The sequence below is a fragment of the Vulpes lagopus genome, chromosome 11 (genome assembly GCF_018345385.1).
Source record: "Vulpes lagopus strain Blue_001 chromosome 11, ASM1834538v1, whole genome shotgun sequence".
In the NCBI taxonomy this organism is placed as follows: domain Eukaryota; kingdom Metazoa; phylum Chordata; class Mammalia; order Carnivora; family Canidae; genus Vulpes; species Vulpes lagopus.
This window is the reverse complement of record NC_054834.1, coordinates 72,506,300-72,518,691: the sequence shown is the minus strand read 5'-3', so window position 1 is coordinate 72,518,691 and position 12,392 is coordinate 72,506,300. Positions and strand designations below refer to the sequence as shown.

The window sequence follows — 12,392 nt, the reverse complement described above, 5'->3', positions numbered from 1 at the left end:
GCTGCAAATTACAAAATGACTAGAACAGGGAGCACACAGTGTCTGCTTCACGGGGGCTGGTGGGAACTGAGTGACACCTGCACTGCGTGGCCTGCCTGCTGTACTGTCTCATCACCGAATTATTTTCTCCTTGTGGGCAATGGCCACCTTACCCATCTAAGGTCTGCTGCACCTGTGCGTCAGGTAGACCTTTCTCAGGAGAAGTCAGTGCTGGGCACAGCCGTGACCCTATCCAGGGGATGGGGCATCTGCTTCCTCTCCTGAAGGGCATGCTGACTCTGGGGCCTGAGGACATCTGTGCTGGAACGAGGAGGCCTCTGTGATCCTAAGGAGTCTGGGTGCGTGGATGCCATGTGACCAGGGTGCTGTTGACTTTGTGTGTCCCATGGTGTGCTTGGCAAACAGAGAGATTTACCCAAGGCCACCTCGTTGCCATCTGCCAGGTTGGGAGCTTTGGAGCGGGAGGCAGAGGACGGGGCTCTGCCTGGCATGCACTTGCCCCTCTGGCTCTCCTGGGGTGCCCACCCAGAGATGCTGGCCACGTAGGTAAGCAAAGTGCCTGCTCAGGATCCAGCCTCTTTTCTCTCCTCAAGTTCGTGGCAGCTTTCTCCTGGGACTTTGTTCCATATGCAGATGGGTGTGTCCGGGAAGGCGACTCCGTATACCACTGAGGACTTCTCTGCAACACTCTGGAGGTCTTTATCAAGGGGTTGCCCGTTCTAGAATACTCTATGTGATTGCTGCCTCCACATCGGGCTCCCATTAAGTTTTCACGTAAGTTTGAAGATCACTTCATGATCTCATATACTCTGCATGAGGCATATAAGCCCAGAGCTTAGTGTCCCCTGAGAGAGTCCTGGTCAGCAAATGTGCTGGGTCACCTGGCCAGATCCACTGGCTGGTGGCTTGCTCCATGGACAGAGGCAGAAAAAGGCATTTGCCACCCAGACAGCAAAGAAGGGCACAGTGCACTGTCAGTCTGGGTGATGGCTGAGCTTGCAGGGGTCAGCACCGAGGGAGGGATGCCACTGCGGCTCATGGTGGGTGGGTCTGGCCCACGGTGAGTGCCCGGTGCACGTTCACTGGGATTATCATTATGAGAACCACACTCGAGTGCTGCCATCCTACTGCACTGCCCATCTTGGGTTGTGCTCCTTGTCAAAGCCTTTGCATTTGGTCCTTAGGTAGAACCTTCTGGAAAGGCTAAGTAGGAGCACATTCTCATTTTGTAGGTAAAGAAAGAATTCAGGAACTGGCTTCAGGTGGCCCCTGAGCCATCTCTCTGAGGAGGTACCTGCGGGTGGACCGTTACCCAGGTGAGAATGTGCTTGGACCCCAGGGCCGGGAGTTCAGGGACCTCGGCTCTTCCGGGCGGGGCCTCTTGAGCTCCGACTGGGGCTCGCTCGTCATTTCTGTCATGGGTCGCATTCGGGGCAGGTGGTTTGTGTTATGAGGCCATAGGGTGGGAGTGGGAGGAGGTGACCCAAGTGCCTCTTCTCCTGGAAGGCTTGGCTGGGAGAGGCCAGAGGAGGGGCAGGAGAGGCCGCGGACGGGCGCCTGCGCGTGGGTGTGGGGGGGTGCGCGCGGGTGGCCCGCGGACGGGACGTCGTCCGCCCCCAGCGCAGGAGGCCGCCCCGCCGCCGCCGCCGCCGCCGGACCCCACGCCCGCGCCCCCCGCCCCCGCCCCCGCCCCCGCCGCGCCGCCGGCCTCGCCCTCCCGCCCGGGGGCTGAGCCCGGCCTGAGGCCCGGGGTCGCGGCGAGGGCAGGGGGCGCGGGGGGGGGGAGGGGCGCCGGGGGGAGGGGGCGCCGGGGGGAGGGGGCGGCCGCGTCCCCCGCCGCCCGCCCCCGCCCCCGCCCCCGCCGCGCGGCAGCTAATTGGGCAGAGACAGGGCCCGATTGTGTGCGCGCCGGAAGCGCGGGCGTGGGCGGCTGGAGGCGCCGGGCGGCAAGGGGGCCGCCTCGCCCCGCAGCTGCCGCGGGGCCGGGGGGGGGGGGGTGACGTCAGCGCGGGCCGGGGCGGGGGCGGCGGGGGCGGCGGGGCGCTCGCGGGCTGGCCCGGCCTCCACAAAGCGCCCATTGTCGGCCCCGGGGCGGCGCGCCGCGGGGCTGGCGCCCGGGGCTCTGGGCCGCGGAGGCCGCTGGGCTCGGCCGCCGGGAGCCCCGGGATTGGGGCGAGGCTGCGGGCGGGGGCTGCGGGGGCTGCGGGGGGCGGGGGGGGCGCTGGACGCCCGGAGCCCGACCCCGCCGGCCCCGCCCCCCGCAGCCCGGCCCCGGCCGCCCCGCCCCATGGGCGCCGACCCGGACCCGCTCGTGGCGCTGCTGGTCGCCGTCCTGCTGGCGCGCTTCCTCCTGTGGTCCTGCCTCGGGGCCTATATCGAGTATAAACTGGGCCGCAGGCAGCCCCGCAAGCCCAAGGAGGACTAGGCCGAGTGCGAGCGCCTTCCCGTGGGCGGACCCTGGCAGGGGGCCTCGGGGGGCCTGTGCGAGGCTGAGGGCGGCGGGGCGGGGCGGCGGGGCGGGGCGGGGCGGGGCGGGGCGGGGCGGGGCGGGGCGGGGCGGGGCGGCGGGGCGGGGCGGCGGGGCGGCGGGGCGGCGGGGCGGGGCGGGGCGGCGTCCCCCGTGCCCGCGGCCCACGCACCCGGCAGACACGGGCACGCCCCACTCTGACGCACGGGGCTGTCCTGGTCACGGCCCGGCCCGCGGCCCACTCGGCACGGAGCGGACACCGGGCTCTGGGCGCTGTCCCTGGAGTGAGCGACCGTGGGAGTGGGTCTTGCTTTAGGGCTCTCTCTGCCTCTGATTCCTCATGAATATGTTTGCAGGAAGAGGCGGGGATGAGCCAGAGGGTTGGGGGGTGTCTGAAGGACAGATGTGGCCACGTCACAAGCCAGCCCCACCACCAGAGCTGCCCTGGGTGTCCGCTTCCTCTTGCCTCCCCGGGGAAGAGAGAGCAAGTGCACACAACTGCCTTGGTCTTCCCTAAAGCAGACCCCTGGAGGTCTCAGGACAGGTGTGTGACCCCCGAGTTCACCCAGCTCTGGCTGATGGTAGGGAAACTCTCCCCATGTCTAACATGGGCACAGCAAGCCCTGCCTCCCTCAGAGGGGGGTGACGACGCTTGGGTAATCTGCAGGCCGCTGGACCCGCTGGACGTGTGGAGGACAGTGCAGGAGAGAAGCCAGGGACCCAGGGCCCTCGGTTCCTTTGTACTTTTAATGGTGTGGCTGAGACGTATCTCAGAAGGCTGACAGGCGGGAAGCTTGACACAAGCCAAGCACCTGGCACCTCCCTGCCGCCCACCTCCCCGTCACACCTAAGGAGCAGCATGTGGTAGCTGCGTGGTTCTCAACCTGGTGGCAGATTCGAATTGCCCTGCAGATTTTAGCAAATGTGACCGCCAAGTCCCACAGACCAAGAAGCATGGGCAGGGACAAGGAGTCTCCGGGAAGCTGGGACCTGGTTGCACTGTGCCTTTGCACAAGGACTGGGGACTTGTGTCAGAGCAGAGTCCTGGGGAGCTGGTGTCGCTGACCCGGGTGAGCAGACTGAGGAAGCCCCTGCCAGAAGCTGCCCACCCAGCCTTGCGGCATCCTGGCAGACGGACCTGAGCCAGGCATGCAGCGGGGCCGACAAGCTCATCGACACGGAGATCTTTTGCTCCTGGACCACCTGCCACACTTGAGACAACCGCGGGGACTGGGGAGCCAGTCAGCCGAAGCAGTGACCTTCTGAAGGTGGGACTAACCAACCCGAGAGACTTTTGATGGTGGGGTGTCTGGGGGATGGTTTGCAGATGAGGCTCTTCTCTTGTGGGTGACAGTCTGGAAAATCTGCACAGGGTGGGGTTACCCTGCATTGATTCGTCCAGGTCTGGGGGGTGGCTGTCCTCTGAGCAGCACCGCATCCTCCCCGTGTCAAGAACCTGACTAGCATTAGGGAGGAGGTGCTCTCATCGTTCTTCAGGAAAGTGCCTTTCAATTCTCTTTTAAATGGTGGTGTGATTTTACTGACCTCTCTAAGAAGAATGACATTCATTATCAGGGTCATATACTGAAGAGGTTTGCCTAGGACTGTCCGTTTTAAAATGGAAAGTTCCGTGTCCTGGGAGACTCCTCCATCCGGGGCAAAGCAGTCCCCCGGCCCCTACTCAGATGGAGGAAGTCAGCTCAAACAACATGTGGCGGACCTGCCCGTAAGCTGCATCCCGCCTGTGTGTGCGCATGGCTACGCGGAATGGCATCCCCACACGTATTTGAGGTTCGCCATTTGGTCCCGTGAGCCAGAATTCTGGGGCTCTCGCGGCAACCCCTTCCGTTGAGGCTGCCTGGCACAGAGGACAGAAGCAGGTGCTGCTGCCAGCACAGGACCCTGGAAGAAGACCAAATTCTGTAGTGTTACTTGAGTCACTTTCCAGTTACACTAGTCAAGATATTACCCCCCCGCCCCGCTTAGGCCAGTTTACGTTGGTTTCTTTATTCACAAATGACAGTTCTGATGAATGCAGGCCTCTGCATCCACGCACCAGCCATCCATCTACAGCCTCACGACGCATGCCTGGCTCAGAGCAGGCCCTCAAGCCACGGCGGCTGAGTGAATGAGAGGCTGTGCCCTGGCCTGATAGCAGGCAGCGACTGCATCCAGCTGCAAGTAACGGCCAAGGGAACAGTCACTTAAGCAGGAAGAGCTTGTTTTCCCCTTCAATTTTCTTCTTTTCACGTAGCAAGAAGTCTGGCTTTTGTCATTCCCAGGCCGTGGTGTGGCAGCTCCATGATATTATCTTAGCCCCTTCCATATTTCTGTCCTGCCATCCTTCACACGTAGCTTTGGTCTTCATGGTCACAAGAAAGCTACTGCTACTCCGGGCGTCTTGAGTGAGTTCCAGGCAGGAAGAGAAAGAAAAGGGTGATAGAGGGGAGAGGCTCTCCCTTGATGTGGAAACCCTTAGTTGTACAGCTCACAAACTAGAATCATGTCACCTGGCATCCCTAGATGCAGAGGAGGCTGAGAAATAGAGTTTGTTAGTGGGGCTCACTGCCACCTGAGATGTCAGGTTTCTCTTTTAAAGGATGGCTACCTGGATATTAAGTAGGCAACTGGCCATCTCTGCCACTCAGCCTTTTTTTTTTTTTTTTTTTTTTAAAGATTTTATTTATTCATGAGAGAGAGAGAGAGAGGCAGAAGCAGGCTCCATGCAGGGAGCCCAATGTGGGACTCGATCCCTGGTCTCCAGGATCACGCCCTGCACTGAAGGCGGCGCTAAACCGCGGAGCCACCTGGGCTGCCCTGCCACTGGCCTTTTGCCATTCTTTTTAATTGTCTTCATTCAGAACACTGTTTTGGGTATTTGGGTGACTTTTGTGGTACCCTTATGTGCCAGCTTTGCCCTTGTCTGCTCTTTAGGGACAACAGCTGTGCTCAGCTGTCTTTTGCAGCTCCACCCTGGAGTCGGCCGGTCTTCTTGGGGCTCCTAAGAATTTGTTCCAGTAAGAATGTCTGAGGCTGAAACAGACATGTTCCTTCTGAGAGATACAAGGAAATTCTCCTTTGCCCACAGTGGGTAGCAACAGGCACGGACTGTAGCACATGGAAGGTAGACGGTGAACAGCTGATGGATAGGTGAATGGTAATGATGGCTGGTGGATGGATAACTGGGTCTTCAACTCGGTAAGCATTGGGGAGTGGAGGACACATACTAGGAGAGGCAGCGTGGATACAACGTGTAAAACACAGTGCCTGCCCTCAGGTAGCTTACAGGCTGGGAGCTAAGAAGTGGGCAGAGAGACCTGGAAATAGATATGAGCTCTGCACTAGTCAGATGGTTATTAAGCACCAAAAGTGTGCTCAGTGCAGGGATGCCTGGGTGGCTCAGCAGTTGTGCATCTGCCTTAGGCTCAGGTCATGATCCCGGGATCCTGGGATCGAGTCCTGCATCAGGCTCCTGCAGAGAGTCTGCTTCTTCCGCTGCCTATGTCTCTGCCTCTCTCTCTCTCCTTGTCTCTCATGAGTAAATAAATAAAATCTTTAAGCAAAACAAAAAGTGTGGCCAGTGCAAATTAAGATATACTGTCGGTGTAAAACACACACCAGATTTTGAAGGCTGGATACAGAAAAATATTGTATAATCTCATTAATAATGGTCTTACATTGATCATGCATGGAAATGATAATATTTTGGTCATAATTGGGTTAAATAAAATACTAAAATTCATTTCAGCTGTTTCTTTTAGTGTGTTTTAATGTTGCTATTGCAAAATTTAAAAGTACATACACAGCTTACATTATTTTTATATCGTACAGCATGGTGCCCAAACTGCATAATGTAAAGAAGTGCCCGGGTGGGCACACTGTGTTTTACAGGAATGCAGAAGAGGGCTTTCTGGAGAACGATTTGAAGTGATAATGTAAGTACTACACACTAGAGCTTATGAGATGCAGCTAAAGCTGTTCTTATAAGAAAAGTCATTTCTTAAAATACTTACATGAACAAATAAGGGAAAATGAAAATTGGTGAATTAAGTACATGACTCAATAAATTTAAAAAAGAATGATAGAACAAAGCTAAGAAACACAGAAGAGACGCAAAGAGAAATAAAGGTAAGAGAGAAAATTAGTGGATAGCCTGGGTGGCTCAGCGGTTTAGTGCCACCTTCAGCCCAGGGCGTGATCCTGGAGACCTGGGATGGAGTCCCGCGTCGGGCTTCCTGCATGGAGCCTGCTTCTCCCTCTGCCTGTCTCTGCCTCTCTCTCTCTCTCTCTCTCCTCTCTGTATATTCTCATGAATAAATAAATAAAATCTTAAAAAAATATATTAAAAAAGAGAGAAAATTGGTGTAATAACAGAGTGATAGAATTAATAAATGTCCCCAAGTCTTGGATTTTTAAAAATAACATTTCTTATGGGTTTCCTTCTCCTTTTTCTTTTTCAACATTGTGTTAAATACACAATGCAAAATTTACCATCTTAACAAGTTTTTTTTTTTTTTAAGAGAGAAAGCACAGGCGTGAGTGGGGGGGGGGGCAGGGGAGAGAAAGAGAGAATCTCAAGCAGACTCCATGCCCAGCGAGGAGCCTGACATGGGGCTGATCTCATGACCTGAGCCAAAGTCAAGAGGTGGGCTCTTACCTTATTGGTTGAGCTACCCAGATGGCCCCAGTAACTGTTTTTTTTTTTAAAGATTTATTTATTCATGATAGACATAGAGAGAGAGAGAGAGAGGCAGAGACACAGGGGGAGGGATAAGCAGGACCATGCCGGGAGCCCGATGCAGGACTTGATCCTGGGACTCCAGGATTGCGCCCTGGGCCAAAGGCAGATGTGAAACCGCTAAGCCACCCAGGGATCCCCCCATTAACCGTTTTTAAGTATATAGTTCAGTGGTATTTTTGAGGGAAAAAAGCTAACAATCAATCCCATTCTTATGTTTTAAATTTACCAGTAAAGAGTGAGCTCGTGAAACTCTAGGCCCTCATGCTTCATGTGAATAAAAGCAGAATCCCAGATCCAGGTGCTCTGTCTCTCCAGCTGTGACCTTGCCGTGTGGCCCCAGGTGTGCTGTGTGATTTCCACGTCCAAACCTTCATTTTTTCAACGTTTCCTGACAGTTGCTACTGAAGACCATTTTGCAATCACAATAAGAACCACAGGAGCCAGTGTGGCCACAAACTAGGTTGTTGATAGGCTGAGACCACACACAACACCTCCTTAAATCAAGAAAGCAAGCATTGAAAGGCCCAGAATGTTTCAAAGAAGGACCCCTACTATACCAAATACTCAATACTATTTATACTGCTCTAGCTCATAAAAGAGGGAAAGCTCCCAATTTTTTTTATGTAGTAAGCATCTCATTGATATCAAAATCTAGCAAACATAGCATGAAAAGAAGAAATGCATGCTGATGTCACTTAGAAATACCGACACAAAAATTTGAATCACCAAATTAAGCATCACATCAGAGGGCTAAAACATCATGACCAAGTGGAGTGGGTTCCAGAAATGCAAGAGTGATTGGATACTAGAAAATCAGTTAATATGATTTCCTGTAGTAATAGCTCAAAATAATTTCATAATTTCCTTAGCTGTATTTCCAAAGGCATGTGGATAAAACTCATATCCAATCTCAACAAAACTTATCACAAAACAGAAATACATAAGGTGTTGGTGTGTTTGTATTTATTTATTTATTTATAAAAGATTTTATTTTATTTATTCATGAGAGACACAGAGAGGCAGAGACTCAGGCAGAGGGAGAAGCAGGCTCCCTGTAAGGAGCCCAATGCAGGACTCAATCCTGGGACTCCAGGATCACTCAGGCATCCCTGAGCCCGACGCTCAACTGCTGAGCCACCCAGGCATCCCTGTTGGTAAGTTTTTAAGCTGAAAAGGTAGTTCTCTCTTAACAGAGAAGGTAGCATCACGACAGGTAGGGAGGCGCCAGCAATGTCACTGTTAAACCCGGGAGTCGAGAGGAAGATGTTCACAGCTGCTGGCACCGGGCCATCTAGACAGAGATACGCTGGCACAAAAGACCCCATTTATAAGAAGCAATGTCAAGGACAGAGCACATGGGAGCAAACTTGATGAGAAATGTGTCAGGTGCTCGGAAGGCCAAGTTGCTCCCTTCTGTTGGTTTTGGGGTGCACTTTGGATGCTGCAGAGGAGATTTCCTGCAGATAGGAGACCTTGGGAGTGAGGGGGCTTGTAGGGGGGGTGGCTGGGGTGGGGTGGGGGTGGGGGTCAAACCTGCCCCTCCAGGACAGATCCAACCATGTTTGTCTGTCTCGCTTATTCCGATTCCCTTGGGCCTGTGGGGGCGCCTGGCGCCCCACTCGAACCTTCAGAGCCCCAAGACCTGAGGCTGCTCCAGAGCTGCCTTCTGGGTCACGCTCTCTGGCTAGTGTCACTGTGGCTTAGCCAAGACTGCACAGAGCAAAGCCACTACCTTTTTTGGGAGGGTGGAGGGTGCTCACGTGTAGGGTGGCTCATTGTCATGGGTCCGAGGGATCCGCTTGGGTTCGGGGGTTCCCTGTGACACATTTGTAGTGCTAAAATCAGGAGCGTCTTGGGCGCACTGGGATGGTTAGTCATCCTATTTGTATGAAGTCCTGGGTAGTAATGAATTAAACCATCCAAAGAGAATTCTGGTCTTTGCCCTGGGAGGGAACCTTAGGCCCTTGGAATGTTCCTCCGATCAAAGTGCCCTGGTTTTCCTGGGACCTTGGGCCACATGGGACAGTCTAACCATGTGATTTGTTATAGGGCCATGCGGTTTCTTCTTGATCTCCAGGTGGGCTGGAGACTGAAGGCTGGATATGTGGGTGGTCAACCACGTCTAGGGGGTCCAACCCAACAACAACTGCACACCGGGTCTTGTTTGGGGGAGAGCGTCCTGGTTGGTGACACTTTGCATGTGCCACACATTCCTCTGGGCTGGAGCTGACGCTGTCCAAGGCCCCACTGGGAGAGGGCGGCCAGAGGCTCCATGCATGGAACTGACCTAGACTCTGCCCCGTGCACCTCTGTCCTTGGCTGATTGTGATCCCGATCCTCTTGCTGTAATAAACCACCACGGTGAGCATGGAGCCTCTGGTGAGTTTGGAGTCCTTCTTTTTTTTTTTTTTTTTTAAGATTTTATTTATTTATTCATGAAAGGCAGACACACACACACACAGAGGCACAGACAGAGGCAGAGGGAGAAGCAGGCTCCATGTAAGGAGCCTGACGTGGGACTCAATCCCGGGTCTCCACTGAGCCCCCCTGGCTGCCCTGGAGTCCTTCTAAGGAATGATGAACCTGAGCGTGGGTTGGGGACTCTTGAACTTGTAATTGGGGTCAGAAGTGAGGGTGGCCTTGGGGATGTTCCTGCACCTTCCTTGCCTGCCCCCTGGTGCCCTGAAAACCACAGAAGGGCATCCCGGGAAAGGCCGGCCTGCTTCCCACCTCTCCCCCAGCGACCTAACCCCCACCTGCAAGCGCTGCCCATGGTGTCAGTTTCTTGTGTCTCATCTGGAGCTGTTCCTAGTACTTTCGAGAAGACGCATATACCTTCTCCTACCCATGAACCTTCTTATTCTATTGCTCCATATCGGCTTTTGAGTTTCTATTTTTTCTATAATGTACATGTACTTTTTTCTTTCTTTCAATTTATGAAAGAAATAAAGAAACAACTGGGTTATACATATTGGGAAAGCACAGCAAGTGAGAACCCCCGAGGTGAGGGTCTGGAGGGGCTCAGGGAGGGTCTGTGTTTGGGGGGGCAGGGGTGAGTAGGGGAGGGATGCCTGGAGTGGGAGGGCAGGCAGGCAGACGGGGTGGCCCCATGGCCTGTGCACTAATCTCATCACTAGAAATGCTCCCCCCCCCCCCATGCAGTGTGGGAACTGGTTCATTCTTCCTGCCCCAGGGACTTGGCACCCGGTCTTTCCCCTGGCCGAGGGTCATTGAGGAGGACACAGCCAAGGCTGGTGCAGGGACACCTGGGCAGCCTCCGTGGCCAGCCTGTGTGGGGACAGGATGGGGAGGCGAGACCTCTAGAAACAGCTCACTGGTCCTGACTTCATGCCCTGGACGGGACGTGACACATGCCATTCTCTGTTCAGCCGCCCTTTCTGGTGTCCCGGGCATCCTGAGATGGGATATTTTGGAGGGGCAGGTGGATGGGGGGTGACCGCCCCACCTCTCAGCTGGACATTGGCCCCTGGGTGCGGCAGGCCAGCCCGGCCCCCTGCCCCTCTCCCCCTAACCCCACTTGGCCAAGGAACAGGCGCTCAGCCTCCGCGAGCTCCCCCAAGAGCAGGCTGCAGAGCCTCCGCGGTGCAGATGAGTCACCCATTCTAAAAATAAGAAGAGTTAAGTCATGAAAGAGCGTATTTCCTTTTTAAGTCAGATATGTCTGCTGAGGGACCCCCAGCAGTTTGGTGCTGCAGGGAGGGCCAGGAGCCGCTGCTGCACGGGTCACTGGGGCTCTGTCCCCCCCACAGTGCCCCCATTCACACCCACCCCCTGCTATTAGCACCCGCACAGGCTTGGCATGGGGCAAGATGGATGCAGATGGTCCCTGCCTCCAGCACCTCCTGGGTGTGGAGAAAATGAGCTACGTAAATAATACCCACATCGGGCAGGTGGTCCTAAGGGCTATAAGAGACGGGTGGTGTGCCACAGGGATATGCATAGGGGAGGGGTCCTTAACTCTCTCTCAGGGTCTGCAGAAGGCTTCCTGGAGGTGTCACCAGAGTTAGGACTTAGGGGGCTCAAGGGGCAGATAGGGGAGGAGTGGTGTCCTAGGCAGGAGAAACAGTATGAGCAAGGGCACTGAGGCTAGAAGGCTCATGGCAAGGTTAGGATCCTGAGGAGGACTTCTCAGATCACCTGGTGACACAGGTAGAGATTCCTGGGCCCTAGAACAGGACCAACAAGCCAGCAGGCAATTCTCAGGCTCTTTAAAGTTTGAGATCCATTAGTCTGGCCACTGGGTGTGTAGAGGAGAGAATGAAGAGGTACAATGGCAGGGCAAATTAGGTCCAAGTTATTAGGGCTTTGACACTCACCTAGGAGTTTGACTTTATCATACTGGCAGGAAGGAGCTTTCAAGGGAGTGACCCTCCTGGATCTGTGCTTGGGAATGGTCCCTGAGAGCAACGAAGGTGATAGATCAATGGAATGAAGGATTCCAGGGGTGAGGAGCCTGGTCAGAAGCCTGGGCAGGGGTCAGGGGGCCTGGACCATAGAAGTGATGTGAGGGAAAGGGTCGGGGTCCTGGGAGACAGCAGGGACAGGACTTGGGCCACTCCCTTTGCTTCAGGCTTTGGGGGAAAGCCCTTTGGTGGGCCCCAGGAAAGTGTGTGCAGAGTATAAGCACATGTGGGAGAATTAGGTGGTTGTCATCACTGGAGGAGGAAGGGAAGGGAGAGGAGGAGGGGAAGGAGGGGGAGGAGGAGGGGAAGGAGGGGGAGCCAGCAGTCGTCTGGGTTTGAATGCCACATCCTCTCCTTCTACCCATGTGACCTGGGCACATGTTTTAACCTCACCAGGGACCAGGTTCCTGTCTACAAGATGGGGACAGGATGGCCACGGCCCACGAAGCTCATAGAGGAGGACCTGTGCACAAAGAGCCCATCTGTGCCAGGTTGCAGGAAGGCCCAGAAGCTTCCCTGGGGGTGCATGCACCAGTGTGTCTGGGACTTTTCTGGTCGTCCCAAGAATTTGGCTGACACCACAAAACCAAAGATGAGAGGTGATAAGAGCCCTGTATTCTTTTTCTTTTTTTACTTTTTTTTTTTTTTTAATTTTTGATTTATTTATGATAGTCACAGAGAGAGAGAGAGAGAGAGAGAGGCAGAGACATAGGCAGAGGGAGAAGCAGGCTCCATGCACCGGGAGCCTGATGTGGGATTC

At 54.9% G+C, this 12,392-nt stretch overlaps 1 protein-coding gene and 1 long non-coding RNA gene across 2 annotated transcripts; both read left to right on the top strand.

Moving 5' to 3' along the window:
* The first annotated feature begins 419 nt into the window (after positions 1-419).
* Positions 420-6,209, top strand: LOC121472322. Its single transcript, XR_005982853.1, has 4 exons — positions 420-546; positions 634-774; positions 1,233-1,316; positions 3,135-6,209. It is a non-coding gene; the product is annotated as an uncharacterized LOC121472322 (long non-coding RNA).
* SMIM38 (small integral membrane protein 38) lies at positions 1,778-6,209 on the top strand. The gene has a single exon (XM_041723587.1). It carries the CDS (start codon positions 2,288-2,290, stop codon positions 2,423-2,425), a length of 138 nt encoding a protein of 45 aa, XP_041579521.1. The 5' UTR covers positions 1,778-2,287; the 3' UTR covers positions 2,426-6,209.
* Positions 6,210-12,392: the final 6,183 nt, after the last annotated feature.

Bases quoted from the DNA above. Each gene is read 5' to 3' on its own strand.
- SMIM38 (XM_041723587.1), top strand. From the start codon at position 2,288: ATGGGCGCCGACCCGGACCCGCTCGTGGCGCTGCTGGTCGCCGTCCTG.